This window comes from Phascolarctos cinereus, unplaced genomic scaffold (assembly GCF_003287225.1).
Source record: "Phascolarctos cinereus isolate Bilbo 61053 unplaced genomic scaffold, phaCin_HiC Scaffold_2;HRSCAF=192, whole genome shotgun sequence".
Classification (NCBI taxonomy): Eukaryota; Metazoa; Chordata; class Mammalia; order Diprotodontia; family Phascolarctidae; genus Phascolarctos; species Phascolarctos cinereus.
The window spans coordinates 231,115,576-231,140,290 of NW_027555625.1; the positions used below are offsets into that span (position 1 = coordinate 231,115,576).

The window sequence follows — 24,715 nt, forward strand, 5'->3', positions numbered from 1 at the left end:
TATGTGTACATATATACATATCTCTATAGATATCTGGGACATTAAACTGGATGGCACACAAATTATCGGAATGGTGCTAGGCTATTCCGATAGAAACAAAATGTATAGCCACATACACGGATATGATCTTTGCAGGTTAGTTTACAGAGAACGTCAGTCTCAGACAAGTTTCTAAACTGTGCTATATAACTAGATACAATTGAGAAACTTTCAAATGAAAAAAAACATAGTGTCGTTTCAATCAAAACAAAAAAAAAGGAAACTAAGAATGTGTCACTGTCTTAGGATAAAGCAATGGTTATGGTTTCAGTAACTACAGGAAGATGGAAGGGCTGCAGCACTCACTCTATAACAGGTTACACTGAATAGGAAGCATTTGATTTTCTCTGGTGCTTTCAGACTTGGGTCAAGTCTAATGCCTGTCAGGCACTGCTGTCCAGTGTCTGTCCCTAAAGGTTTGAGTTAGCCAGTTTGCGAAGGGGATTGCTTTCCTTTTCTGGTTTCACACATCTATACAAACACAAGACAAAGCACTGAAGAAGACCATGTGACTCCAGGATGATGAACAATGACTTCCTAGTTGAGGCAGGAGGACTTAATGCAGGAGCCCGAGGGCTGATCTCCCTTCCCTTGGCCCTCCTTCCCCAGGACCGTGTCCAAGCAGTAGCTTGTGCATGGTTTCAGCTCTTGTCAGAACTCCCCCCTGCCACCTCCTGTCTGGCCCCACCAGAAGAAACCACAAGAGTTCACAATCAGCCTCTTCCTGTTTGTCTCCATTCTCATCACTACTGCCTTCTCCATTTCATCATTCACCACATCTCTCCGCCCATTGTAGGCATCAGAAATTCCAAAATTGCAAAGCAGTTTCAGTATATTCAGTATATATGTTGAACTTTTAAAGTGGTTTGTGGCCAGAAAAGGTTCAGCACCTCCCACACCTTAAAAGAAAAACAAAACAAAAGAAGTCATGAGGCACCAGTAATGAAACATGATTCATTTAGTTCCTGAGCAAAAAAACCAAAACAACACAACACAACAAACAAACAAAAGAAAACATACAGGAAGACCAGCAGTTAGGCCTGGGCTCATGGTAGAGGCTGATTATAGCACTTTCTACTTAAGAAGGAAAAGGACTCTCTAGGGAAAGGGAGAAAGATCACTCCCCAGCAGATGATCTGATAAAGCCCAAGGAACTATGGGAGTTAGTGTGAGGGGAGCAAAGGCTGTTTCCCATAGTAACAACTCACTCACACAGACATTGGTCCATTTCCTGTTCTTGGCATCTCTGTACTTTGTTGGTCCAACTCAGACAGCAACTTTAAAATGTTCAGTGCAGCCTGTGGAATGGAAGAGAGAAGGGAGAGGAAGGATGTTTCTCATTAACTATAAGGCTTAATAACCTTCAAATAGGGAATGGTAATCACTTCAAACTGTGACTGGTCAGGTTGGGCAGCAACCACTTAAGATTAGTTTGCGAAAGAACCTTTATCACTCACCGTTTTCCAATTTAAAGGTTGTTCTACTGTGATCTTCATGGTGGTAAGGAGGTGGCCTGAGACTGTTCAAGATGGGCCATAAGCTCTGGTGGGTCTTTTGCTTTGGGATGTAGGCCTGACCAGCTCTAAGTTCAAAGAAGCTCATCCCCAGGGATTTTATCACTAGGATTTTTTCATTTTGTCACTGTTTTTGGCAGACATGTCAACTCATGAAAGCTGTCTACCAAAGTGTGGTAGGAAGGACACTCACACTAAGGAAACCACAGATTCTTCAGGCAAATTAAGTACAAAAGGGATTTCACTGGCAGCACCAGGTATTCCAGCTGATGCCACTGCTAGGAACTGACTAATTCTGGTAAGAGTTAAGAGGTTCCTAAGGGTTAACAAAGGGCTAGACACTGGTCTAGGACCATTATGACTCAAGACAACTGATTCCAAAGTCATAAATGACAGGAGAAGTAGTGTGTGGAAGGAAAAGAAACAGGTATATAAGGAGGAAACAGCAAAAAAATAGTTCTCATCCAAGTGCGAGGCTTGTACCAAGAGGAACAACTCTCCCCTCAGAAATGTTTGCATTTTAGCCAGCTCAAAAGTGGATTAATTCTGTGTAGGAAACAGAATCAGAATCTGAACAACCAACTCAGGAGGTACAGTGTCCTTGGGGTAATGTTCTGCATGAACAAGGAATCTGCAAAGAGATGGAATTATGAAGAGAATAGACTTTCAAAGTAAATGTGAGGTCAATTACTAGCTGAAATAAGTGGGATAGCACCTGGCCTTTTTAATTCACAGCTCTACACTTATTTAATATTCAATCAAAAGGGCCATCCAGAGAACAGACAAAGCCACTTAAATATTTAACATACCATATCATGGCAGGATTCCACATCCTTTCCAATTCCATGGCTGATCAGAGGTGGCTGAGAGGAGCAATTTATAAGAGAGACAAATTCATTCTTGTTGTTTTTGGGGAAGTCTTTGTATTCCACCTAAAAAGGCCAACAACAAAAAATTACTGTCATTCCTAAGGACAACTAAAAAATTACCTGTGCAGGTCTTAGCTAGTCGCACATAAGAGACTAAGAAAGATGAGACAAGTGCTTTGGGCCAGAGAGATCACAACTGCATTACTCTGGCTACATCTCCATACTGTCACTAAGGCTGACTAGGTCAGGAAGAAGTCAAGAACAAGACACAAATATTTTCACCCACCATCATATACACTATTGCAACCGTCATTAGCACCAAATCATTCCCTATAGGCTACTTTTGCTGTTGCTGAGGAGAAAGTGATTTCCTCTTCTCTTTATTCTTTTTCTCATACCACACACCTCTTCTACCATATGATTCCTTAATGCAAAAGAAATTAATGGATTTCCCATTCTTCTGATAAGGTATTTCCTTGAGTAGGAAATCTCTACATTCTTAGATGAATGTTCAAATCTATCATTTTAGGACTTAATATTTTTATACAATACTTAACTGGAAGGTATTTATTTCCTTCCTTCCTTCCTCCTCCCTCCCTCCCTTTTTTTTGATGAGGCAATTGGGGTTAAGTGACTTGCCCAGAGTCAAAGAGCTAGTGAGTGTTATGTATTTGACGCCACATTTGAATTCAGGTCCTCCTGACTTCAGGGCCAGTGCTCTATCCACTGTGCCACCTAGCTGCCCCTACTATTGGGTATTTTCAAGAATTTGTGAGCAGTTTTAACTACCTCTAAGTTTCCTATTATAGTAGGAGCTTCACTGAGAACAGTATAGCTTTGTTACTTGTTCAATAAATTAACTTTCAGTTCAATTACGCCATCTCTCCCTATGCTTAATCCTTTCTAGACATACTCTTGGTCCTCAATGAGACCTGCAATCCTTCTATACTTCCTCCCTACTTGGCCAGGCCATTACCCCTACTCTGGCTATACTCTCCTCCCTGAGAGAGTGATTTCCTCAAAGACACAATCACTCCTGGGCCTAGAAATACCTCTCAGGGATCCTAATATCTACTAATTTCTCCAAGTCTGAAAGAAGGAATCATTTCTTCATTTCAGTGAAGGAAATGTCATATGCAAACAATGTCAACATTATCAAAACTGCTCCTTTCAAAGGGCTAAGTTGTAAGAAGGCCAATAAATCAAAGGCTCAGTTTCTCCAGAAGGCCTGTCTATTTTTTCAAAGGCACTACACTCCCTCTCAGTAACCAAGTGATGTGACATTTTTCTAATTCTTTCTTTCTCAGACCCAAAGTACTTCCTCTAAAAGCTGAGCAAAAATTCTTAAGAGTCTAGGCCAAGGCAGAAGTTAAAGTTAGCTCAGCCTTTCCCCTGAAGAAAGGAATCTTTATAATAAGTCCTTGTGGTACCAAAACAGCTCCATAAACTTTAAAAAGTTCCTCTTCCCTAACAAGCTGGGAAGATAGGACAAGACAATTACATGGGGTGTGGTTCAAAAATAATTACCTGGATTCCCTGGACATTGGAAAGGTAATCCAGTTGCTCAGAGGGTCTGGTGAGTGGCCCGTGGGGGACATGGCCTGAGGAGATGTTATTCTTTAAAATGGTCTCCGCTGTGGGGGAGGTCCCCCCATACAATAGCTCTCTAGCAATCATGGCTGTGACTGTCGCCTTGGCGGGATTTGGAGCTACCCTGGTAAACTCTTTGGTATGATGTCCTTGATTGACTCCTACCGCCTGTGCCACTTCAGGCACCATGGGAAGAATCCCTGCTGGAAGTTGCTGATGACTGAGATAAGGCATCCTAAATTCATCTTCCTTATTACCTAGGGTGACACATACATAAGTTCAGAACATCCATCAAACTTGAATGCATGATAGACACACAGAAACATCAAAGTGGCAACATGCACATAAAATCATATGGAATAAAATGTATATGTGTTATCATATATAGACTGGGCACCAATAAATATCTAAGATGTTATACAAACCCAAGGATCAGCAATGCTACTTGCTTGCCAAATTGACTCACAATCTCAAATACAGATATAACAGAAACAAAGGAATGGTGGGAATGAACTCGAGAAAGAGAAGGCAACAAATCCCTGAAAAATCACTTCTTGTTCCTCTCTGAGATATAGTACATGTATGTATATATGCACATGTGTTATAGCATGTCAGAGTCTGGATGAGACCTTAGAACACAGAACTTATAATAGTATAGCTGGGGAAGAGATTCATTCATCTAATCACTTCATTTTATGGAAAATGAAGTTTGAAAAGGGAAGGGACCTGCCCAAGGTCACAGGCCAGTTAATAGGAGAGCCAGGACTAGACCTCAGGTCTTCAGATCCCTAGTGCAAGGGAAAAAAGGGTGAAAAGAAGGCAAGAAGAAACAACAGGTATTCAAACTATTCTTTACAGTATAGCATGTAAGAGAAAATGAGGATAAAGACAAAGAAAGAGGCAAAGGAGACCATTGAAACTGATGCTTAACTAAAGTATAATCAATCAATGAAGCAAAAGGTCCCAATGACAAAGGCCAGCACGAGGTGGTGAGAGTCTTGGGGGAGGGTGGGGGGTAGGGGTGGGGAGAGATAAACTTAAGTATAAATCATAAAGTAATTCTAACTGATGCTTCCTTTTTCCCCTCCACAAAATACAATATTCACATAATCAGGCCAATCCATTTCAAAATTCCAATGAGGTCACACTTACTGGTCACATTTTCATCACCAGAGTTGGGTTCAAAAAAGGTAACTTTTCTTCCATCACCTGGTTTCTTTACTGGGGTCTTAAAAAAACAAAGTCAGAAACACAAACCAATAGCATTTCTCTGTAGAATTTGACTGTACAGAGGAAAAACTAGCTTCTGGTATTTACATGTCAAAGTTTAACAATGTCCCTTGGGTTCATATTTGGAGTTTTAAATTACACAGCTCTCTGTCACCACCCAGAGATATGCAAGAGCTTAGGGTCACCACTATCATATGCAGTAAAACCCATTATAAGCCATCTCACTCTCCCACAAAATGTAAAGACCATACATGCCTTAAAACATTTTCTCAATATATTCTGCATTTCTCAAATAAATACAGAAAGCCATTAAACTCACATTTTCTTACATGTCCTCAGACATCAGAGCTATATATAAAGTAGTTTTCTCTTAACCCTGAAATGCTAAACAATGGTATTCAAAGAAAGAGCAGTAAGAAATGGACAACTTAATCTAAAGGAGCCAAAAGATAATCAAATAATGTGAAGTCACACTAATGGAAAGGAAAATTTTAGGTTGATCCTTAATTTATAAATGAAAGAACATTCTGGGACTAACATCACCATCCCAACTGAGATGAAAGTAAGATACTGTTTCAAACAGAACAAGGCAGTGTGGTGTAGTGGAAAAAGCACTGGATGGGAAGGCTAGAAATTAGGGTTCAAGTTCCAGCTATCAGTAATTTTCTGTGTGACTGGACAGGTCATTTCCCTTATAGGGGCCTCAGCTTCCTCATCTACAAAATGAAGTGATTGTACTAGATGATCTTTAGAGGCCCTTCCAGCTCTGACAGTTTATGTTCTATGACTGAATTGTCAAAGATACAGATTAAAATGCAGTCAAAATGGAAGGGCTCCCACCTTCTTGGCAATTAATGACAAATCAATCCTTACAAGTTTTGGCAGGAAATTCTTAAAAGCAAAGCCAACATTTAGATAGGGTATATTATAATAAAGCAGTTTGGGGCCTCTGTTCTTGTAAAGCAGCAGGTGATGACTGTTCTCAGAGCTGTGCAGAGCACAAGTGAACCAAAACGGTGTTTTCAGGGTCATCCTGACAAAACCATTCAAACATTTTAAAGGAGAAAACTACAGAGGTTTTCACTAGGAAGTGCAGCTTGCCCATTCCTGTGAACAACTGAAAATTTCCAGCATGACTTTATTTTCACCTGATACTTCTGAGCACCAGGCAACCTGCATTAGGGGAGAAAAATTCCACATCAAAACACTAGAAATCTGTGCCTTCTTTTCCAAATCTAACATCACACTGTATTTGTGTTCTAGAAAATCAAGTCTAGCTCATTCACTAATTTAAGCCTCACGTTAATCAGTCTCCTAAGCACACTTTCCTTTGAGGGACAGGGATTGGTACTGGACCTGTGACTTCATTGATAGAGGGAACCTCCTTTGTCAGTGCAGGACACAACCTTCTCTGCAGTTTAGTCTTAGAGAATTTCCTAGAACCATTCAAGGTTAAGTGATTCAACTAGGGTCACAAAGCTAGAGTGTGAGGTAGGACTTGAACCCAAGTCTTTCTGGCTCTGAGGCTAGTTCTTTATCCACTTTGGCATTCTACCTCTACATGTTAAGAAGAGGCTAAATCTCACACAAATTTCAAGCACAATTATCCACCACTTTACAAGCAAAGGAGAAGAATCTCTTTTAAACAACTGCCTGGTGCCTTTAAGATACTAAACAAGGATAAGAATTCATAAACAATTTTTCACAGTCAGTTTGTAGACACTTGAAAGATATCATCCTACTTCGGACTACATTCTCATGCTTGAGATGTTAAAACAACTGTTTGACCATGTTTCTGATTTTTTTTATGACTTCCTCAAGGACTTTATTTGATATTGGTCCCTACTGATAAGTCTCCTTAGAGATGGAGATTACATGTCTGTGGATGACAGAAAGAGATATCAACATACAGATGGTTACCTTTTCTTCCGTCTTTAGCGCGGGCTTGGGGGGCTGGGCTTGGGGAACTTTGAAACCTAGGATTTCTAACATATTTTCAGCTGCATTGCGCTTTGCCACCTTCTTATTTGTGCCCATTCCTTCGGCAGTGTGGCCACCAACTTTGACCTGCACAAAGTCAAGTAACATAACTGCAGTTAACTGTTTAGTGCAAAAATCAAACCATGGTTGGTTTGAGAACGAATCAAATAACCAGAGAAAGTTGAGCAGGTTTATATTTTTATCCAAGCTGTTCTCCATTTTATGAAGTCACAAACTCTAGACCACATCAAATACAGAAAAAATGAAAGAAGTGGTGGAAAAAACTTTAAGGTCCTTTCTAGTTCTAACTTTCACACTGTTCTGTGCCAAAGTCCTTTCCCACTTTGACCTTTTAAGAATGATTATTTCATTCATGGCCTATCAGCCCTACCTCTAAGTTGTTCTGGGTATAAAAACAGGGCGATTTAGAGTCTACCAAATGCCCTGGTAAAAACAGCCTGAATGACTTGCTGCTGTGGCCATGTAAGAAATGATACAACAGTTTCACCTAATCTGAAACCATGTATGGACAAAAGGCTCAAGATGGTGTGGGGGCAAAAACCTACTGAGTAAATAGTAAAGAGTGTTTAGAACTGTCAACTAAATGAGTTTCAAGAGGTATCCCTATATTGGGACTTTCAAGGAGACAACATAACATTAGAGTAAGGTGTTTCAAAAGTGAGTAAACATTTCAAAGAATGTTTTCTCCCAAAGAGTGTCTAGTCTCCAAACATAAGGTAACATTAGGCTGCCCACATGACAGAATTTCACTAAGCCCAGTGAAACCCTCCTATATACCATCAATTTCAGGAACAGGACTAGACATGCAGGGAAGCAATAAACTACTAGGTAACAAACTCTAAACAAAGACTAAGGAAAATGTAAGAGTGGTCCTTTTTAAGGGCCATGTGGCAATGGCAGCAAACCTATAAGGGACAAGATACAGATCCAAGTTGTCATCTATATGTTAAACACTTTATGAAAGACAGAAGAAAGGCACCAGGAAGAAGAATAAAGAAACCTACCTCTTCATTAACAACTTTTTCATGTATTAAAATTGGTATCCTTAGGGTAGCCAAGCCCAACCCTTCCCTTCACCTACCTGCATAACAAATTCCCTTCGCCGTGGAAGGCCTCGCTCAGTGAGAAGCATGTATTCAGGCTCCTTATCTTTTTTGGCCTGCTGGATCTGGGCGAGTCGGCTAATAGGATTCATTCCCTGACCATATTCTGGGCTTGTCTGTAGCTAAAGAAGAAATAATGTTGGGGAAACTGGCTGTCACATTATTGGTGGAAATAATTTCAGGCTCAGAGTGAATATTGATTTCAACTTAATAAATTGGTTTAAGATCTAAAAATTTTTTAAAATTTTAAAAAGGTTTGTGAATATTATGGCTTTGAAAACATGGATTAAAAATTTGCTCCTCACCAAATAACACTACTACTTTGAAACAGATAACCAATCATCATAGGAAAGTTTAATCAAACGATTTCATTGAATGCCCTTACTCACCACCTTTCACCAAAAGGCAGTATGTTTTCAGAGGAGGAACATTTAGACCAAAAGACAAGAGCCTAAGTTCAAATTTTAGCTTTGACACCAGCCACATGGATAGAGATATATCACTTAGCTTCTCTATGTCTCAAATTCTTTATCTGTAGCATAATAGAATACTTGTCCTGCTTAGTTCACAAGAGAATAATGAGGTAAGTATTTAATAAAGTACTCTAAAATGTGAACTGTTATTATAATATAAAAATGAATTTTAATAAGCCAGAGTACAAGAACACAGAGGTGGAAGACATATACAGATCATCTTATCAATATCAAACCCAAAACGTCAGGCTTTATAAAATGGACTTTTTGCACAGATGAATTTCTATATTATTGGCAGGTATACAAATTGTAATCTGTTCAACTGACATGATCAGTTCTTTATTTCGAGACTAGCACTTTGATAAATATGTGGAAGATTAACAGGATAGGAGAGAGACTTGAGGCAGAGAGCCAAATGAGAAGTTACTATAATAGTCCAGGATAGGCCTGAACTAGTGTGGTGGCTTGTGTGAGTGGAAACAAAAGAACTGGGGCAAGAAATGTTAGGGAGGCAGAATTGACAAGACTTGGCAACGGACTGGATGAGGGAGAAGGAAAAGCTGAAGATAACTCAAAGGCTTGGCTGACTTGAAGGATGGGGGCACCACTGACAGAAACAAAGAACCACAGTAAGAGGGGCTAGCTGTCTGTTTGTAGGGAGGAGAATATGATGATGAGTGAGATATATCGAGTTTGAGGTGCTGGCCAGAGATCCAAATGGAGATGCCTAGTAAGCAAAAGGGGATAATATCTAACATTTATACAGTGCTTTAAAGTTTGCAAAATGTTTTACACATATTATCTCATTTGAGCCTCAAAATAACCCTGTGAAATGGGTGCTATTCTTATCATCCCCATTTCACAAATGAGGGAAGGTAGCACACACGATATGCCACCTAGCTGCCTAGTGTGGCCCTGAAGTTCAGAAAGATTAAGAATCAGAAATATATAAATTTAGAAGCAGATAGCCTCTGTTAAGAAATCAGAACTACATACATTAGGGGTGATTTCTGCAGAGGTGATCATTGAACCCATGACAGCAGATGAATTCACCAAAGGAAGAGACTAGAAAACTTAGGATAGAGCCTTTGGGAGCACTCCTGCTTAGGGTGCAAGAGGAAGATTATAATGAATTGGAAGAGACTGAGAAAGAACAGTCATATAGGAAGAGGAAAACCAGTAAAACAATGACACGAAAGCTCCTGAAGAGAGAAATCAGGTGGAAAAGATAGTTAAAAAAAAACAACAACAAACAACTCAATATTACAGAAAGGCTGACAGGATGAGGACTGAGAAAAGGGCATTAGATTTAGTTAGTTACTGGTTGTAAGAAACAAGAAGAACAAAAAAATTAAAAGAGACTTGAAGGAAAGGTAAGACAACGCATACCTCACTACTTTCTTTGCACAGGTGCAGGGATATGAGTATAGAACACAGCATATGTATATAATGTCAAACTGGCATGACATGGCTAGTGTCGCTGAACTTTCTTTTTAGCAATCTTTCTTATTTTTTGTTGGGAAAAGGGAGCCACAAATTAGGAAATTAAAGTCATATGAAAACAAAAGATATCATCAGTAAGATTTTTAAAAAATCACTGATGACCTTTGAAAGAGACGGTTCAGAAGGAAGAACTGCAGGGGATGTAATCAACAGTTATTAAGAGCTCAGGAAGGTCGAGATGGAGGGTATATACCATTCTTTCTAGAAGAAAAGGAGTATTTATTTGGTGGTGGGTTATTTTTTATTTTATTTTGTTTTTGTGAAGGTAGGAGGAGGGAGAAGAGATGGGAAGGGCAAACTGCTGAACTAAAAACATTCTTGAAGTATATAATGAGGCAGTACCTATTTAGCATTTGCTTAGTTCCAGAGGGCAGAACAAATGGCAGAAAGTATAAGAAACAGTTTTCAGCTCAAATTTAAGAAAGAATCTGTTATTAATCAGAGCAATCAAAAAACAGGTGCCCTGTCACTGAAGGGCTTCAGAAGAGACTAGACAACCATTAGCTATCCTCTCCAATCTACCCACTGCACATATCCCAAAGTGATTATCCTAAAGCACACAACTGACGAGCATTTCTAAACTCAATGAACTCCAATGGCTTTGTTACTTTTAGGATAAAATACAAACCACTGTCATTCAAAACTTTTCATAACCTACCTTTCCAGGCTTAGTATACAAGATGACCCAAAAGTCTTATGGCAATTTTAAGATAGTAATGGAACACCTTGTATATTAACTATTTCTTCCTTTCTCACATTCCATAGTCCCCTGAACTGGTCTTGCTGATGCTCCACATGCAAACTCTTCCTCTTCTGGCGCTGTGCCTTTATAATGGTCATGCCCCATCTTTGGTATATTCTTCCTCCTCATCTCTGCTCAAAGACTCTCTAATTGCCTCCAAAGCTTAAGTCAAACACCACCTTCTACACAATGTCTTTGCTGATTCTTTCTGTTGCTAGTATCTCTGCCCATTACTTTTTATTTATTTATATGTGTGTGAGCACGTACGTGCATGTGCATGCTTCCCTGACAGGATGGAAGCTCCTTAAGAGCAGGGACTGTTTTATTTTTGTCTTTGTAATTCCAGTGCCTTGCATGCAGCAGATGCTTAGTGAATGTTTGTGGATTGTTCAAAATCACAGGATCGCAGATTTAGAGCTGGAATAGGCCTTAGCATCCTCACATGCAATGCCACTTCATTTTATAATTCACAAAACAGAGGCCCAGGGAGGCTGGGTCAATTATTCTTCTGAAATTTTTTGGACTTTGCAAAGGTTAGAGGGGATTCAGGCTTCTGACAGAGATTGAACTACATTATCTCAGAAGTTTCCTCTAGCTCTAAAATTCAGTAAATCAACTAGTCTTGTTTATGAAGGAATGGCTAAACATGTTGTGGCAAATGAACATAACGGAATATACGTTGTAAGAAATGTCAAATAGAGTAACTACAGAGAAGTTATGTGAAGATTTATATGAACTGGTAGGAGTGAGTATGGTACACCTGAATGAATGGTTAAACTGAAGTCACATGGCCCAGGTATGATTTCTGGCACTGCCTATTTACTACCCCTGTATGACCGTGGGGAAGTGACAACCCCTTGGCCTCTGTTTCCTCATCTGTAAAATGAAAAAATGAGAAAAGAGACTACGAATGTTCCTTTCTAGATCTACATTTATGATCTTATGATGCAAAGCAGAACTAAGAAAAATTTTATATATATATAAATATATATAAACATACACAATATTTTACACATATAGATTATGATAATGTAAAAAGGCAGAACAACAAAACTATCAGGTAAGGGATTATGGGCATGGAATTCTGACTGCATATAACGTCAGCCTTTTTTCTGAAGTGCTGGCTAATTTGCTGAATTGGGGTTTTTTCCCTCTTTTAAATGTTTCACTATATGGGATAGCTTTCTAAGAGGGGGAAGGAGTAGGGATATAATTTAAAATGTAGGTGATGTAATAAAACAATAGATAGCAATAAAAAACTTTTTTTAAAAAGTTAGTGGTGGGGGCACCTAGGTGGCACAGTGGATAGAACTTCAGCCTTGGAGTCAGAAGGACCTGAATTCAATTCTGGCCTCAGACATTTGACACTTACTAGCTGTGTGACCCTGGGCAAGTCACTTAACCCCAATTGCCTCACCAAAAAGCAAAAACAAAAACAGTAAAGAAAAAAAGTCAATGGGTACAAGATGATGCAAAACATAAAGAAAGGTCCTCTATTTGCAAATATCATTCACAATATCTTTTTTTTTTGTAGTAGCAAAGATTTTGAAACAAAGTAGGTACTTTTAGAGAATGCCTAAAGAAAGAGTAGTATACAAATGTAATGGAAATTATTGTGCTCTAGGAAACAACACATATGAAGAATTCAGAGAAGCATTAAGAAGACTTACATGAAGTGAAGACTTCAGTAAGCATAATTGAGAAAAAAATCCACAATGATTACAACAATGTAAATAGAATGAATGAACAGACTCAAACTGAATGCTGTATATTATAACAACCAAGCTTGCCCCCAAAAGAGTTGAGAAAATGTACCTTCCTCCTTTCATCAAAGAGGTGAGAGACTATTGGTGTGAAATACTGCATGTACTACAATAGGCATAATAAATGTGTTGGTAAGTTTCATTCATCTGCTTCTTACTGCTCTTTTTATGCTTGGTTAAAAATGCTTGCTACATAAGAGTTGGAAGGGATATTTTTAGAAATGAATGTGATGTGAAAAGTTTAAAAAAATTGAATTAATTAAATTAAATTTTTTAACATGACATTTAAAAAATTAAATCAAGCAGCAACTTAAAAGTCTTCTTCATTGGAAAGCATTTTGAATAAGTTGTAGTATATGAACTAATGCAGAGTGAAGTGAGCAGAACCAAAAGAACAATTTAAACCCTAACATCAATACTGTAAAAATGAACAATTCTGAGGAATGTTGTAAACTGATAAACAGTGAAATAAACAGAACCAGGAGCACAATTTATACATGGACAACAACATTGTAAAAGCAAGCAACTGTGAAAGCTGCAAGAACCATCATCAATAACAATGGCCATTCATGAGGCCAAAGTACTCATGATGAAGCCTGGTCTTCAAGAGAGAGAGAGAGAGAGAGAGATGACAAATTTGGGGCACAGAATATGATAGATATATTTTTGTATATAGCCACTGGATATTTGTTGAAAGAGTTTTTTTTAATGAAGTGACGCATAAGAGGGAGAGAGAATAGATTTGTTAATTTTTTTTTTAAAAGAGGGGTACTACAGATGTGAGATTGCATGCACTTTCAGATGAGGTCATTGTACTGTGGGAGTAATCTGTATATGCATGTAATGTAAAAAAAACATATCAATAAAACCACAAGTGACAAAAAAAAGAAAGTGTTCTGACCTTAACTATTGATTTTGTTTTCTTTTTTATTCGTGGCTTCATTTTTTCAACTGTTGGAAGGGGGGGTAATTTCTTTAGTTCCTCAAGGACAGCTATAGCAGCATTTTTCTTTGAAATCTTCTTGCTTTTTCCTTCACCTTCACCCATGAATTCACCAACTGATACTTTTGTCACAAAACTCTTCATGTGAGGTGGGCCACTCTCCCTGGTGACCTGTTTCAGAGGGAAAAACTGAGTGAAAGCGTGATAAACACTTATTAAAAATGGTAGGGGACACTGGTTATAGCAAAGTTCATTAACACGAAATACAGAATGGGGGTTAAAGGACAGAACTTCTAAATGAGATATATGACATCTCAAGGAAATGTATATAAAGGAACATTTTTCTCCTTGATCTTTCAAGGCTATTTTGTTGTTTTCCACCTTTTTTGTGACCCTTCACATTTGCATCTTTAAAAGCTCTCAAGAGAACTCAGTCTCACTCTACAGGTTGGCATGCAACAGCAGGGAAATTTTCCTCATTTTGCAGACAAAACAACTGAAACCAAGAAGTGACATAACTTGCCCAAAGTCACACAGTGGAGCAGCATCGTAGCACAAAAGAAACAACACTGGATATGGAGCCAGAAAACCTGAGTTCAAATCCTGCATCGGTCACTCCCTTGAGCAAATCACTTTAACATTTCAAAACCACAGCGTCTTCATCTGTATAATGAGGGGGTTGGACATGATGGCCTCTAAGGCCCCTTCTAGCTCCTCTAAAATTCTATGGACTAGACTACAGTACAAAAAGATAATAACATTCTTAGTAATTCCAAAATCACTAAAATCCAAGTATTAAACTTACCACTCTACCACATTTTATACCACAACTACCCCCAGTCGTACAGGGAACACATCAAATGTGTGATATTATCTCTTCTCCAGAGTAGATCTGGATAGCCAGAGGAGAGAGACGGAGGGCACTAAAGACAAACAAGTGACCTCACAGCAAGGCTGAGAGCCAAGCAGCTGTGGCTGCAGAGGACACTGGACATTTAATTCCTTCCTAGTATGGTTCTGCTTTGCAAATATGGCACATGTATAGAGAGATACAATATAATGTATACGACTTTATTAACTAACACAATTACTTGTAACAAAAATAATGTCTGAATATTACAACACATGGTTTGAAGAAGCAATTCATCATTAACTTCTGTGAATTTCCGATACATTTCTGCGTGTGTTTTTGTATTTCCTCTTCATCCTATCTATTTCTAGGTATCTTAAGTATTCCCCACAAATTCTATCTCAACCTCATCATGTTACCCCCAAATGATAAAAACTGAGTGGCATAATGAGACCAACAGTGCCTTCAGAATCAAAAGACTTAGGTTGGTGTTGCAGCTCTGTCATATGAGCTTGGGAAAATTCATTCCCCTCTCAGGATCTCCATTTTCACCTCTATAACATGAAGGGGTGGTGGGCTCCATCTCCAATGTCCCATCTGGCTCCATAATTCTTCTACTGTAATTTCATGGCTCCATTTGTACATCTCGGGAATATTTTCCAGTGATGTTTTATATATAATCAACTTATTACTCAAACACCAGATGCAATTTCATCATTTTGAACTTTTACTTTTTAAAAATCTCTACTGGTGACTGGTATGAACACATGACACTGTACTAATGCCCACTAGTGATCCCACCACACAATAATATCACATTTCTAACTACATTTGCAAATGTATTATGAACATTTAAACTCTGTATAAATTTTACTAAAGCACCAGATATGTAACTCTCTCTAGTCTTTCCTACCAAAATATTTTATTTAGCCTAGTTTTCTAATTTAGTCCATATTTGCATCAAAAATTAATTTAGTCAGGAAAAAACTGTCAAAGTCGTTATCAGAAATATTATAGAGTATAATGCAAATGTAAACTTTCAAATAATTACACAGAAACACTCAACACAGTACATTTTGACTTAAAAAAAGTGTTTATTTAAAAGATGTATTAACCACCGAGGGAGCTCCTACAATTTCACAAATATAAATAAAGTTAGGGTTAGAGTTAGAAGTAGAATTAGGGTTAGGGCTACATTCACAGGTAAAATACCAAATCAAGTCTGTCTATAAAAATGCTACATTTTAATGGTTAAGACCTAAGTATTTTACAAGAGAGTGAATTATAGCTATCCTGTTTAAGGGGGAAAAAATATATTCAGAAACTATACCTTTCCTTATCACTGCAATAACAAGAATTTTTTTTTGGCCCAGTATTACAGTATTTGATCAAAGTTGAGAACTCTTTTGAAAGTCTACATTAGCTGTTTTCAGTCTTAAAGGTGAAAATGGGAGAAAATGTGGAGGTATCTAGCTATAATTTCTAAAAAATAAAGCTCTGAAACTTTGTTTTTGAGACTAGTAGACAAATTGGGAAAAAGAGAAAGTATGCTTTGCACATTCAAATATGCAAATCAAAACCAAATATATTTAAAGTATCTTTGGAAAATAAAAATCCTTTTCTCTTTGCCTTCCTAAACTAATTGGATTTAGTCCTTTTCAGGTAATCCAATACAATATTGAATGTATTTGCTTTCTATTTTGGATTTCTTACAGGGAGATTTGCTTGAAGTATATGCAGTTGGAAAGGTAGGGTATAATTCTTAAAAGCAGTATATAAGTAGCTTTTAAAAACATAATTTCTCAAAAGGATCTTGGGAAACCTCTCAAAGACATCACATGAAATCCTAGAGAAATAACTAAACTCCAAGGTTAAATCAAGGGTCTCAAACTACAGAAAACTGTAGAGTTCACACTCACTTTCTCCAAAATGTATTGAGTATTTTACTAGTACTTGAGTATTTCTTAGTATAAACTTCATTCTTGCTTATTAATGAGCTTACCTCAAAATTCACAGGCAAGTTCCGTTTAAGTGCAATCTCAAACACTTGGCTTATTTCAGATTTATTGAGATTTTCATCATCTGGTTCTCTTCCATTCACCTAGAAGATTAGTCATTTAAAAACGATCACATATTAAAGCTGTCAGGAAACTTGTCTGATGAGACCACAAAACCAAAAGCCTTCAAACCTCTGCCTTATGGGTATCATTATTAAAGTGGCCAAAATAGTCACAGCCTATTAAAATCAAGTTGTATTATGCCTCAAATCCACCACCGGCAATCAACCAGGTAAGGTAAAAGTGTAAGTAAATCTCTTTGGATATTCTTGGCACTAAATTCCATTGCAGACATGTGCCACTCCTGATGAGGGCTATGGCTTGACCATTAAATCTTTAATGGGCAACAGAAAACCAAATCTTATTTTGGAAGATTCGTAATCTACTAAAAGACTGACAGGTCAACATGTGTTCAAAAATAAGCCTCTCAACACATAGAATATTAGGGTTTTGGAGGTTTTTATGGATTTGAAGTAATCTTACACTGATCTGAAAAGAGGGCATGGAGAGTACAGTGGACAAAGAGGTTGTGATGTGATGCTGACAGACTTCTTTTGCTAATGTTCTACCAGTTAACTTCGGGATGCAAACTAACACTAACCTTTTTAATTCTATACATATTTCACAAGCCTCTAGTTAAACAGAACTAATCAACAACAATGTATTATTTTTTGGGGGGAATGGGGGGGCTAGGCAATTTAAGTGACTTGCCCAGGATCACACAGCTAGTAAGTATCAAGTGTCTGAGGTCACATTTGAACTCAGTTCCTCCTGACTTTAGGGCAGGTACTCTATCCACTGTAGCACCTAGCAGTCCCCAACAACAATGTATTTTAAAAGTTTAATGATGACGTAAGAAAATGGAAAATTTAGTCTAACTGGAAAAGAGATTGAGAGAGCAATGATCTTGGAAAAGTTCGCCATCAGAGTATAAGTGTATAGTTTCCTTTACCCAGGGAAGTGATTCAGCAAAGGATTTGGAAAATGTTTGGGACTTTTGGGGACCAGAAATGTAAGAATAGAAACTCATCTGTAAAATGGTTATTTAGTTCTTATCTTAATTGCCAAGCGTAATGGCCTTTTATCAGACTTTATCCTTCTTGACTTCTCTAAACTTATACTTTTGATCATCATGTATTGCTTTAGTGGCAGGAGAATTTTAAATATTTTATAAGACCATTTTCCTTCTCTTGAAATGCTTCTAAAAGCAGAGCAGTACTGGACTAAAACCCAAGATCATAGATCTTTAAATGTGGACAGGACCATAGCATCACACAGAAGTCTGCACAGGCTGTTCAATACTGTATATGTGCTGTACATTTCACTGTGTCCATCAAGTAGACAATGAGATAATTAAAGGCCAGAGAAGTTAAACACATTGCCAACAGCAAACAAACTAGTAGCAGAGCTAGGATTAAAATTCAAGTGGATAAGGTATATCTTACCCTGAAAAAAAACAAAAGCAGCAAGTGTAAGGGTACAGCTAAATGAAAGAAATTAAATTCTAAGTAAAAAATATCACCTTAATGTTGCTGAGACCATAACCATGCCTCTAATTATGTTCTGTTATTAACTATCTAATTTCCCTCTCTTTGCTCCTAGCATTCTCATTCATATCTGATTTTCACTGTACTTTTGGCCCAGTCAAAATTATATCATATGGTATTTCTGGTAGTTTATTAACTTAAACACATGCTTGTATTTTTGTTGTTACTGTAAACTCTTAGGAGAAAGAATCTGTACAGGGTGAACGTTTTTTTTTTTAATCAGAGGAGGATGAACTCTAAGTCAAAGCTTCCTAAAGGAGCTGGGGTGGGGAGCATTAGTAGCAAAATTATTTTAGTTATCTAGAAGAAATAATTTATGAATTCTTATCTGGGCTTTAGAGAAACCATAATGAAGTTACTCTGCATAGTATTCTTTAAAAAGTCAATCAGAATTCAAAAAGAACTGGATTTGGAGTCACAGGACCTTAGTCTGAATCTCTGCTCCCTGCACCAACACTAACTTGCCATGTGACCTTACATAAGCCATTTAGTTTCTCTGGGCCTCAGTTTCCTCCTCTATACAATGAGGCAGTTGTATTAGCACTTCTTAAAACTGTGGGTCCCCCATTTGGGATCGCAACCCCAGTTTAAAAAGTGCTGAAGGGGTCACAAGTGGAAAAAGTTTAAGAAACCCTATACTAGATGACTTCTGAGTTCCATTCCAGCTCTAGATACACCAAATGTGTATGGCTCCTTATACACCAAATGATTCAGATAGATGAACAAGGCCTAATGAATATCTTTAATTCAACAAATTAACTCAATTCAACTCAACATTATTATCTACTACTTGGAAGAATCAGTGCTAGGTTATGGGAACTTAAAAGTACAGATACAACAGCAACCCTGCACTCAAAAGAGTTCACAATCTTAGATGTGGAAGTCAAGTTAACTAGCATTCGCTAAGCACCTATTAGGTGCCAGGCACTGTGCTTAGCTCCGATATACAACATACACAGAGAAACAACTATGATAAGAGAAAGAGTATGAAAGGCTATAAAAAAAAAGGCTGATAGCGTATAAAAAAAAAATTTTAAGGACAGAGAGATTGTTTTTTATCTGGGGTGACAGGGTAGAGAGCGGTCAGGGAAGATTTCATGAAAGATGTAGAATCCTGGGCTTTTAAGGGAGATGGTAGCTGTGCTTCTAGGAATGGAAGTTAGAGTGAACAAAGACAAGAGGATTAAAGAGGAAAGGATGAAAATAGGGGGCAGAGAATAATCCAGTTTAGCTGGAATGTGGGGCTGAGTGATGGAAGCTAGTGTGAGAAAAGGCTGAAAAGGTAGAACAGAAGCAGATTACAGATAGCTTTGAATGTCAGGATCAGTCTTTACCACTTATCTAATGAAACATTAGTCTCATCACAGTTCATCTATAACTAAATCCTATTCTGACTGGCCTACTTCAGCAAGAAGATGACATATCACGGGCATCTGAAAGACTTACCTGTGTCAGCAGTGAGACCCCCATGTAGACTATTTCTCTTCTACACTCTTAAAGGTAGAGTGCTGACTAGCTAAGGATAACACATTAACAATCTCAGGATAACTGCCCTCTGAGAACAGGATGGCAATTATCATCTTGAAGATGTAATCCTGTTGTAGGCACAATGATATACTGCTGATGAAGCTGTAAGGTGCTCTCACTATCCTGTATTTCAATTGGGAATTATGCAAGAAAAGTAACTAAATCGTCCATTACGCTTTATCTAGCTAGCACTCCGACAGAAACAAGATCTACTATATAGCAAAGTTTTCATGGCAGCACTTTTGGTGGTAGCAATGTCTTTCTATTGAGGACTGGCTGAAAAATGAATAAAATGCAACATTTTGTGCAGTAAGAAATGACAAATATGAGAAATGTGGGAAGTGATTCACATGAAATGATACAGAGCAAAGTAAGCAGAAGCAAAAGAACATCAAATATCATAATGTGAAGGAAAAGATCATTAAAAGATGAACTGTGAGTAATGGACAAAAAAAAAACACAAGGAAGGTCCAGGAGAAGAAATAATGAATTATACCTCCTCCTTCATGGCAGAGAGGAGGTGGGAATACTAGGACCCAATATTGTATATACTGTCTGACACAACATGCATGTTGGATGTTTTGTCTTAATTGTTTTCTTTGTCAAAAGGGAGAGCTCAGTTTGGATGGGAAATGACTATAATATAAAAACAAAAGGCATCATAAAATGTATTTTTTTAAAAAAGAAATAATCATGGTTCAACTAAAGCCAAGGATTCTGTGGAAATATGGGAATAGTGGAGAAAGCACTGGGCTAGAAGACATGAGAAGCAGCATGGTGAAGTATTAAGTGTGTTGCACATCCCACCCTATGACATAATATAGTCAGGAAGCCCATGGTTAGTCCTATGCCTTGAATTACCTGTGTGGCCCTGGGCAAATCACTTAATTTCTGAACCTTACTTCCTGCAACTCCAAAAGAATGCTGTTGGACTCCAGAATCCTTAAGGGGATTCAGCGTAGTAAAGTAGAAAAAATGCTAGATTTAAAGAAAAGAGAAAATGGGCTTAGATTCCAGTTCTACTACTTTATATATATATATATATATATATATATATATATATATATATATATATATATATATATATAAAAAACCTACATTTAACCTTTTACTTTGTTTCTTCATCTATAAATTCAGGGAGCTGAACTAAATGATTTCTAAGACACCCTTCAAGCTCTAAATATATGATCCTATGCTCCGTGACTCCATAAAAGACTCTGATTTATGGCTAAAGTTTTCTGTTTTATGCTTTTATATCTGATTATATCATCTTCCCACATCAAAAATCTATCTTAGAGGGGGCAGCTATGTAGTGCAGTGGATAGACCACCGGCCTGGGATTCAGGAGGACCTGAATTCAAATGCGGCCTCAGACACATAACACTTACTAGCTGGGCAAGTCACTTAACCCCACTGCCTAGCCAAAAAAAAAAAATCTATCTTACGCAAGGATAATGATTCAGCAGTAGGTTTTTTGACTAACAGAAGAAAGGCCAAGCCTATAGCCACTGGCAATTATTACAATTCTATCAGCAACATATGAAAACAATGGGAAGTAAATACTCTTGGCCTTCACCAATAGTCAGCTACAGTCTACCTACCTAAGTTTTCATGATTTAGCTCCACTTTTTGTTCTAAACCATTTGTCAATGTTCCCTACGGCTGTTAAGCAGCTGCCTCACTCCTCCATATAGGTAAATGTATGTGTCACATTGGTAGTTAAAGTGATCCCTTGATACAGATTAAGTTTGAAAAGTGAACAGAGAAGAAAAGTGTTAACTTCCATAATTACTAAGAGGCAGTAAGGCAGTGGACCTAGAACTGGTCCCAGAGTCAGGATAACCTGGATTTAAGTCCTGCCTCTGACACAAACTGGTTCTTGTGGTCCCGGGGCATGTCACTTAATTTCTTAGTGTCCTGAGCAACTCTCTAGCACTTATTGAATGCACAGAAGTGGCTGATCTGTATTGGTTAAAGGAGTTCCCTCACTAAGAGCTGCTTTCATCTATATCAACAAAAACACAAGCCTGGACCTCCTCCCACCAAAAAAAAATAACATATAAAAAAAATCTGTTTGTTTCTCTGAATGAATGGATCAGTGACTTAATAAAATTGGGTATCAGTGACATAACATAAATTTGAGATTTAATAAATTGAAAAATACATGAAACCATACAAATTACAAACCATATGTAAGATTCCTGCAAGTCACTAATAAAAGTGAAAAATAAAACAACTCTCAGGTTTCACCTTACACCTAGAAAACTGGCATGGATAGCAATAGCTGTAAACAGTTAATACTGGAGGGGCTTTGGGAAATCAGCACACTATATAGGGTGGAGCAATGATCCATGTCCATTGTAGAAAGCTATTTGGAATTATGTCAAAACAAAAAAAAAGTGACTGAAAATGTCAATATACTTTGACTCAGAGATCCTACAGCTAGATATATATCACAAAGAAATAAAAAACATAAAAGAAAAGTCCCATATATACCAAAATATCCATTAAGAGTGCTTTTTGTGGTAGTAAAGGACTAGCAAAATAGTGGGCACCACTGATCGAGGAATGGCTAAACAGGATGTGGTATATGAATGTTATGGGATATTACTGTGCCATGAGAAATGACAAACGTGAAGAATTCAGAGAAACATGGGAAGATTTGTTAATTAATACAAAATGAAATAATCATAACCAGGAAAACCACATACACATCTACAACAATATAAATGTAGAGAACAGTCAGGTGAAAACAGAATATGTTGTAATGATCAAGCCTAACCCAGGAAGGATTGAGAACGTATACCTTAACTTCATCACTTGGAGAAGTGAGGGGACAATAAGTGAAAGAATGCTGGCTTTGCAACAGCTGACATGCTATTTGGTTTTGTTGAACTGTTAAAAAAAATTTCTTATTGATTTTTTTTATTTTTATGTTTCTTCATCTTCAAATACATCCCTTCCCCCCAGCCTAGTTTAGCAAAACTAACCAACATAGATCAACTAAGACTGTCAGTATTTGTAACCAATTTGGCAGAAACTAGGTACAGATCAACATCTCAAACCATATACCAAGATAAGATCAAAAGGTTACATTATTTAGACATAAAGAGTGATTATCATAAGCAGATCAAGGAGCATGAAATATTTTATCTGTTACATTTATGGATAAGGGAAGAGTTCGTGCCCAGATAAGAGTTCATACTGAGACATAAAATTGATAATTTTGATTACATCAAATTTATTAATAGTGCTTTATCCACTTAAACATCTAGCTGCCATGTTGTATTTATATTTTGGTTCATACAGGGCTTTTGTCCTATCTTTAACCTCCTTGAGTTATGAGTTCTCTGGGCCAAGGGGTATGGACATTTATTTTTTAAAAATTATTGATAAATTGTTTTTACATCATTAAATTTCCTAATTTCCTCCTCCCCTACTTCACCCTGAGAGCCATTCTTTATAACAAAAAAGAAAAAAGAAAAAAAAACAGTTTAGCAAAACTAACATATTGAAAAAGTCTGATATATGTAGTGTTCCACACCTATAGTCTCCTGTTTCTTCAAAGAAGAGTGGAAGTGCCTCCTCCTATCTCTTCTGTGGGGTCAAGCTTATTACAGTTTGTTCTTATCCATTGAAGAATGGCTCTTGTTCTTCATGTATGTGCATTTATCTTGAATAGTAGATCTTTTTTAGACATCATAAGATGCAAAGATTTTTTTCCCCTAATCAACAGCTTCCACCTTTATTCTACTTCCACTGGTTTTTTCATGTAAAAGTTTTTAATTTCATGTTACAGAAATTATATATTTTATCTTTTGTAATGGATCCTAACCCTTGTTTAGTCAAGAGCTCTTCTTGGTCATATAGCTGTGAAAAGCTATCTTTTTCTCTTCTAATTTTTTAAATGGCATTACCTTTTATATTCTGGTCACATATTCATTTTGAACATACTGTGGCATGTGATAAAAGACATTGGTCTAAATTTAATTCCCACAAAACTGTTTTCCAGTTGATGTTATCTTTGTTACAAGGAAAGGTAGAGGATATATTTGGAAAAGATTATGATGTCAAAAAAAATACCAATAAAACAAAAAAATAAATTAAATGTTGTAAAAGTCCTTTATAATGCTGATGCTGGTAATAGTATATCCACTTGCCCCTTACAAACTAACTGTATTATATCAAATTTTTATTGTTATTTTACCATAAAATAGCCTACCTTTGAAAATCTATGTAGCAATAATACATATAAGAGGAACTTATCACTCTCTTGAAGGGATCTTTTCTTTAACTTTATTCAACTGCTTAATATAACCGTATAGAGAACTTTGGGTACACTCTGGAACAATTATTTTCATTAACACTCCATTAAAAATGCTCCCTTCATGAAAAGTTATACCTACTAATTTTACAAGCATAAGCCTTTATGCCATTATGATTCAATCCATAAAGCTCTTAAGGGCATAAATCAGTTTAAAATACACTCATGGTGCATATTTCATAAGCTACAAATCAGCCAATGAAATTGTAACTAAGAGAAGTATTTGCACATTAATCTTAAAGATGTTCTAGTTTGACAGGCTTACTTTCATTAAGGTTATGTCATCAGATTTAAGAGATACAAATGTACTAAAATATTTTTGCTCCTTTTTCAACAACATTGTGACATACAGATATCACAAGGAACCCTAATACACCTGCCCCAAAATACTGATTGTATTTTACATTGCTGAATTTTATTAAAATCACTCCCTAACACCATTCAAAAGAGGCTAAAAAAACACCTATTTCTTTTGAAACATAATGTTTCTACCTTTAGTCTGAACTACGTCTAGAGATTATAAAAAACAATTCTATAACACTTTACAAGTTTGCAAAGTGCTTTATATACATTATTTCATTTGGGCCTGACAACAACCCTACAAGATAGGTAGTACAGATGTTATGACCCTCATTTTACT

The 24,715-nt window shown here is 37.1% G+C and overlaps 1 protein-coding gene across 15 annotated transcripts in view; it reads right to left on the minus strand.

Annotated features, from left to right (window-relative positions):
- Nucleotides 1-582: 582 nt before the first annotated feature.
- STAU1 (staufen double-stranded RNA binding protein 1) overlaps nt 583-24,715 on the minus strand; it is a 54,924-nt gene continuing 30,791 nt past the window's right edge. For 11 of the 15 annotated variants that reach the window (XM_020984171.2, XM_020984172.2, XM_020984174.2 and 8 more), the window contains 10 exons: nt 20,613-20,729; nt 16,623-16,721; nt 13,729-13,959; nt 8,325-8,468; nt 7,163-7,309; nt 5,165-5,240; nt 3,950-4,269; nt 2,363-2,485; nt 1,252-1,337; nt 583-938 (listed from right to left, as the gene is read on the minus strand). In XM_020984171.2, the coding sequence (XP_020839830.1) occupies nt 923-938; nt 1,252-1,337; nt 2,363-2,485; nt 3,950-4,269; nt 5,165-5,240; nt 7,163-7,309; nt 8,325-8,468; nt 13,729-13,959; nt 16,623-16,721; nt 20,613-20,729 (1,359 nt within the window). In that variant the 3' untranslated portion in view covers nt 583-922. The remainder of the gene's footprint in view (nt 939-1,251; nt 1,338-2,362; nt 2,486-3,949; nt 4,270-5,164; nt 5,241-7,162; nt 7,310-8,324; nt 8,469-13,728; nt 13,960-16,622; nt 16,722-20,612; nt 20,730-24,715) is intronic. The other 4 variants (XM_020984176.2, XM_020984177.2, XM_020984173.2 and 1 more) reach the window with 3 other exon arrangements.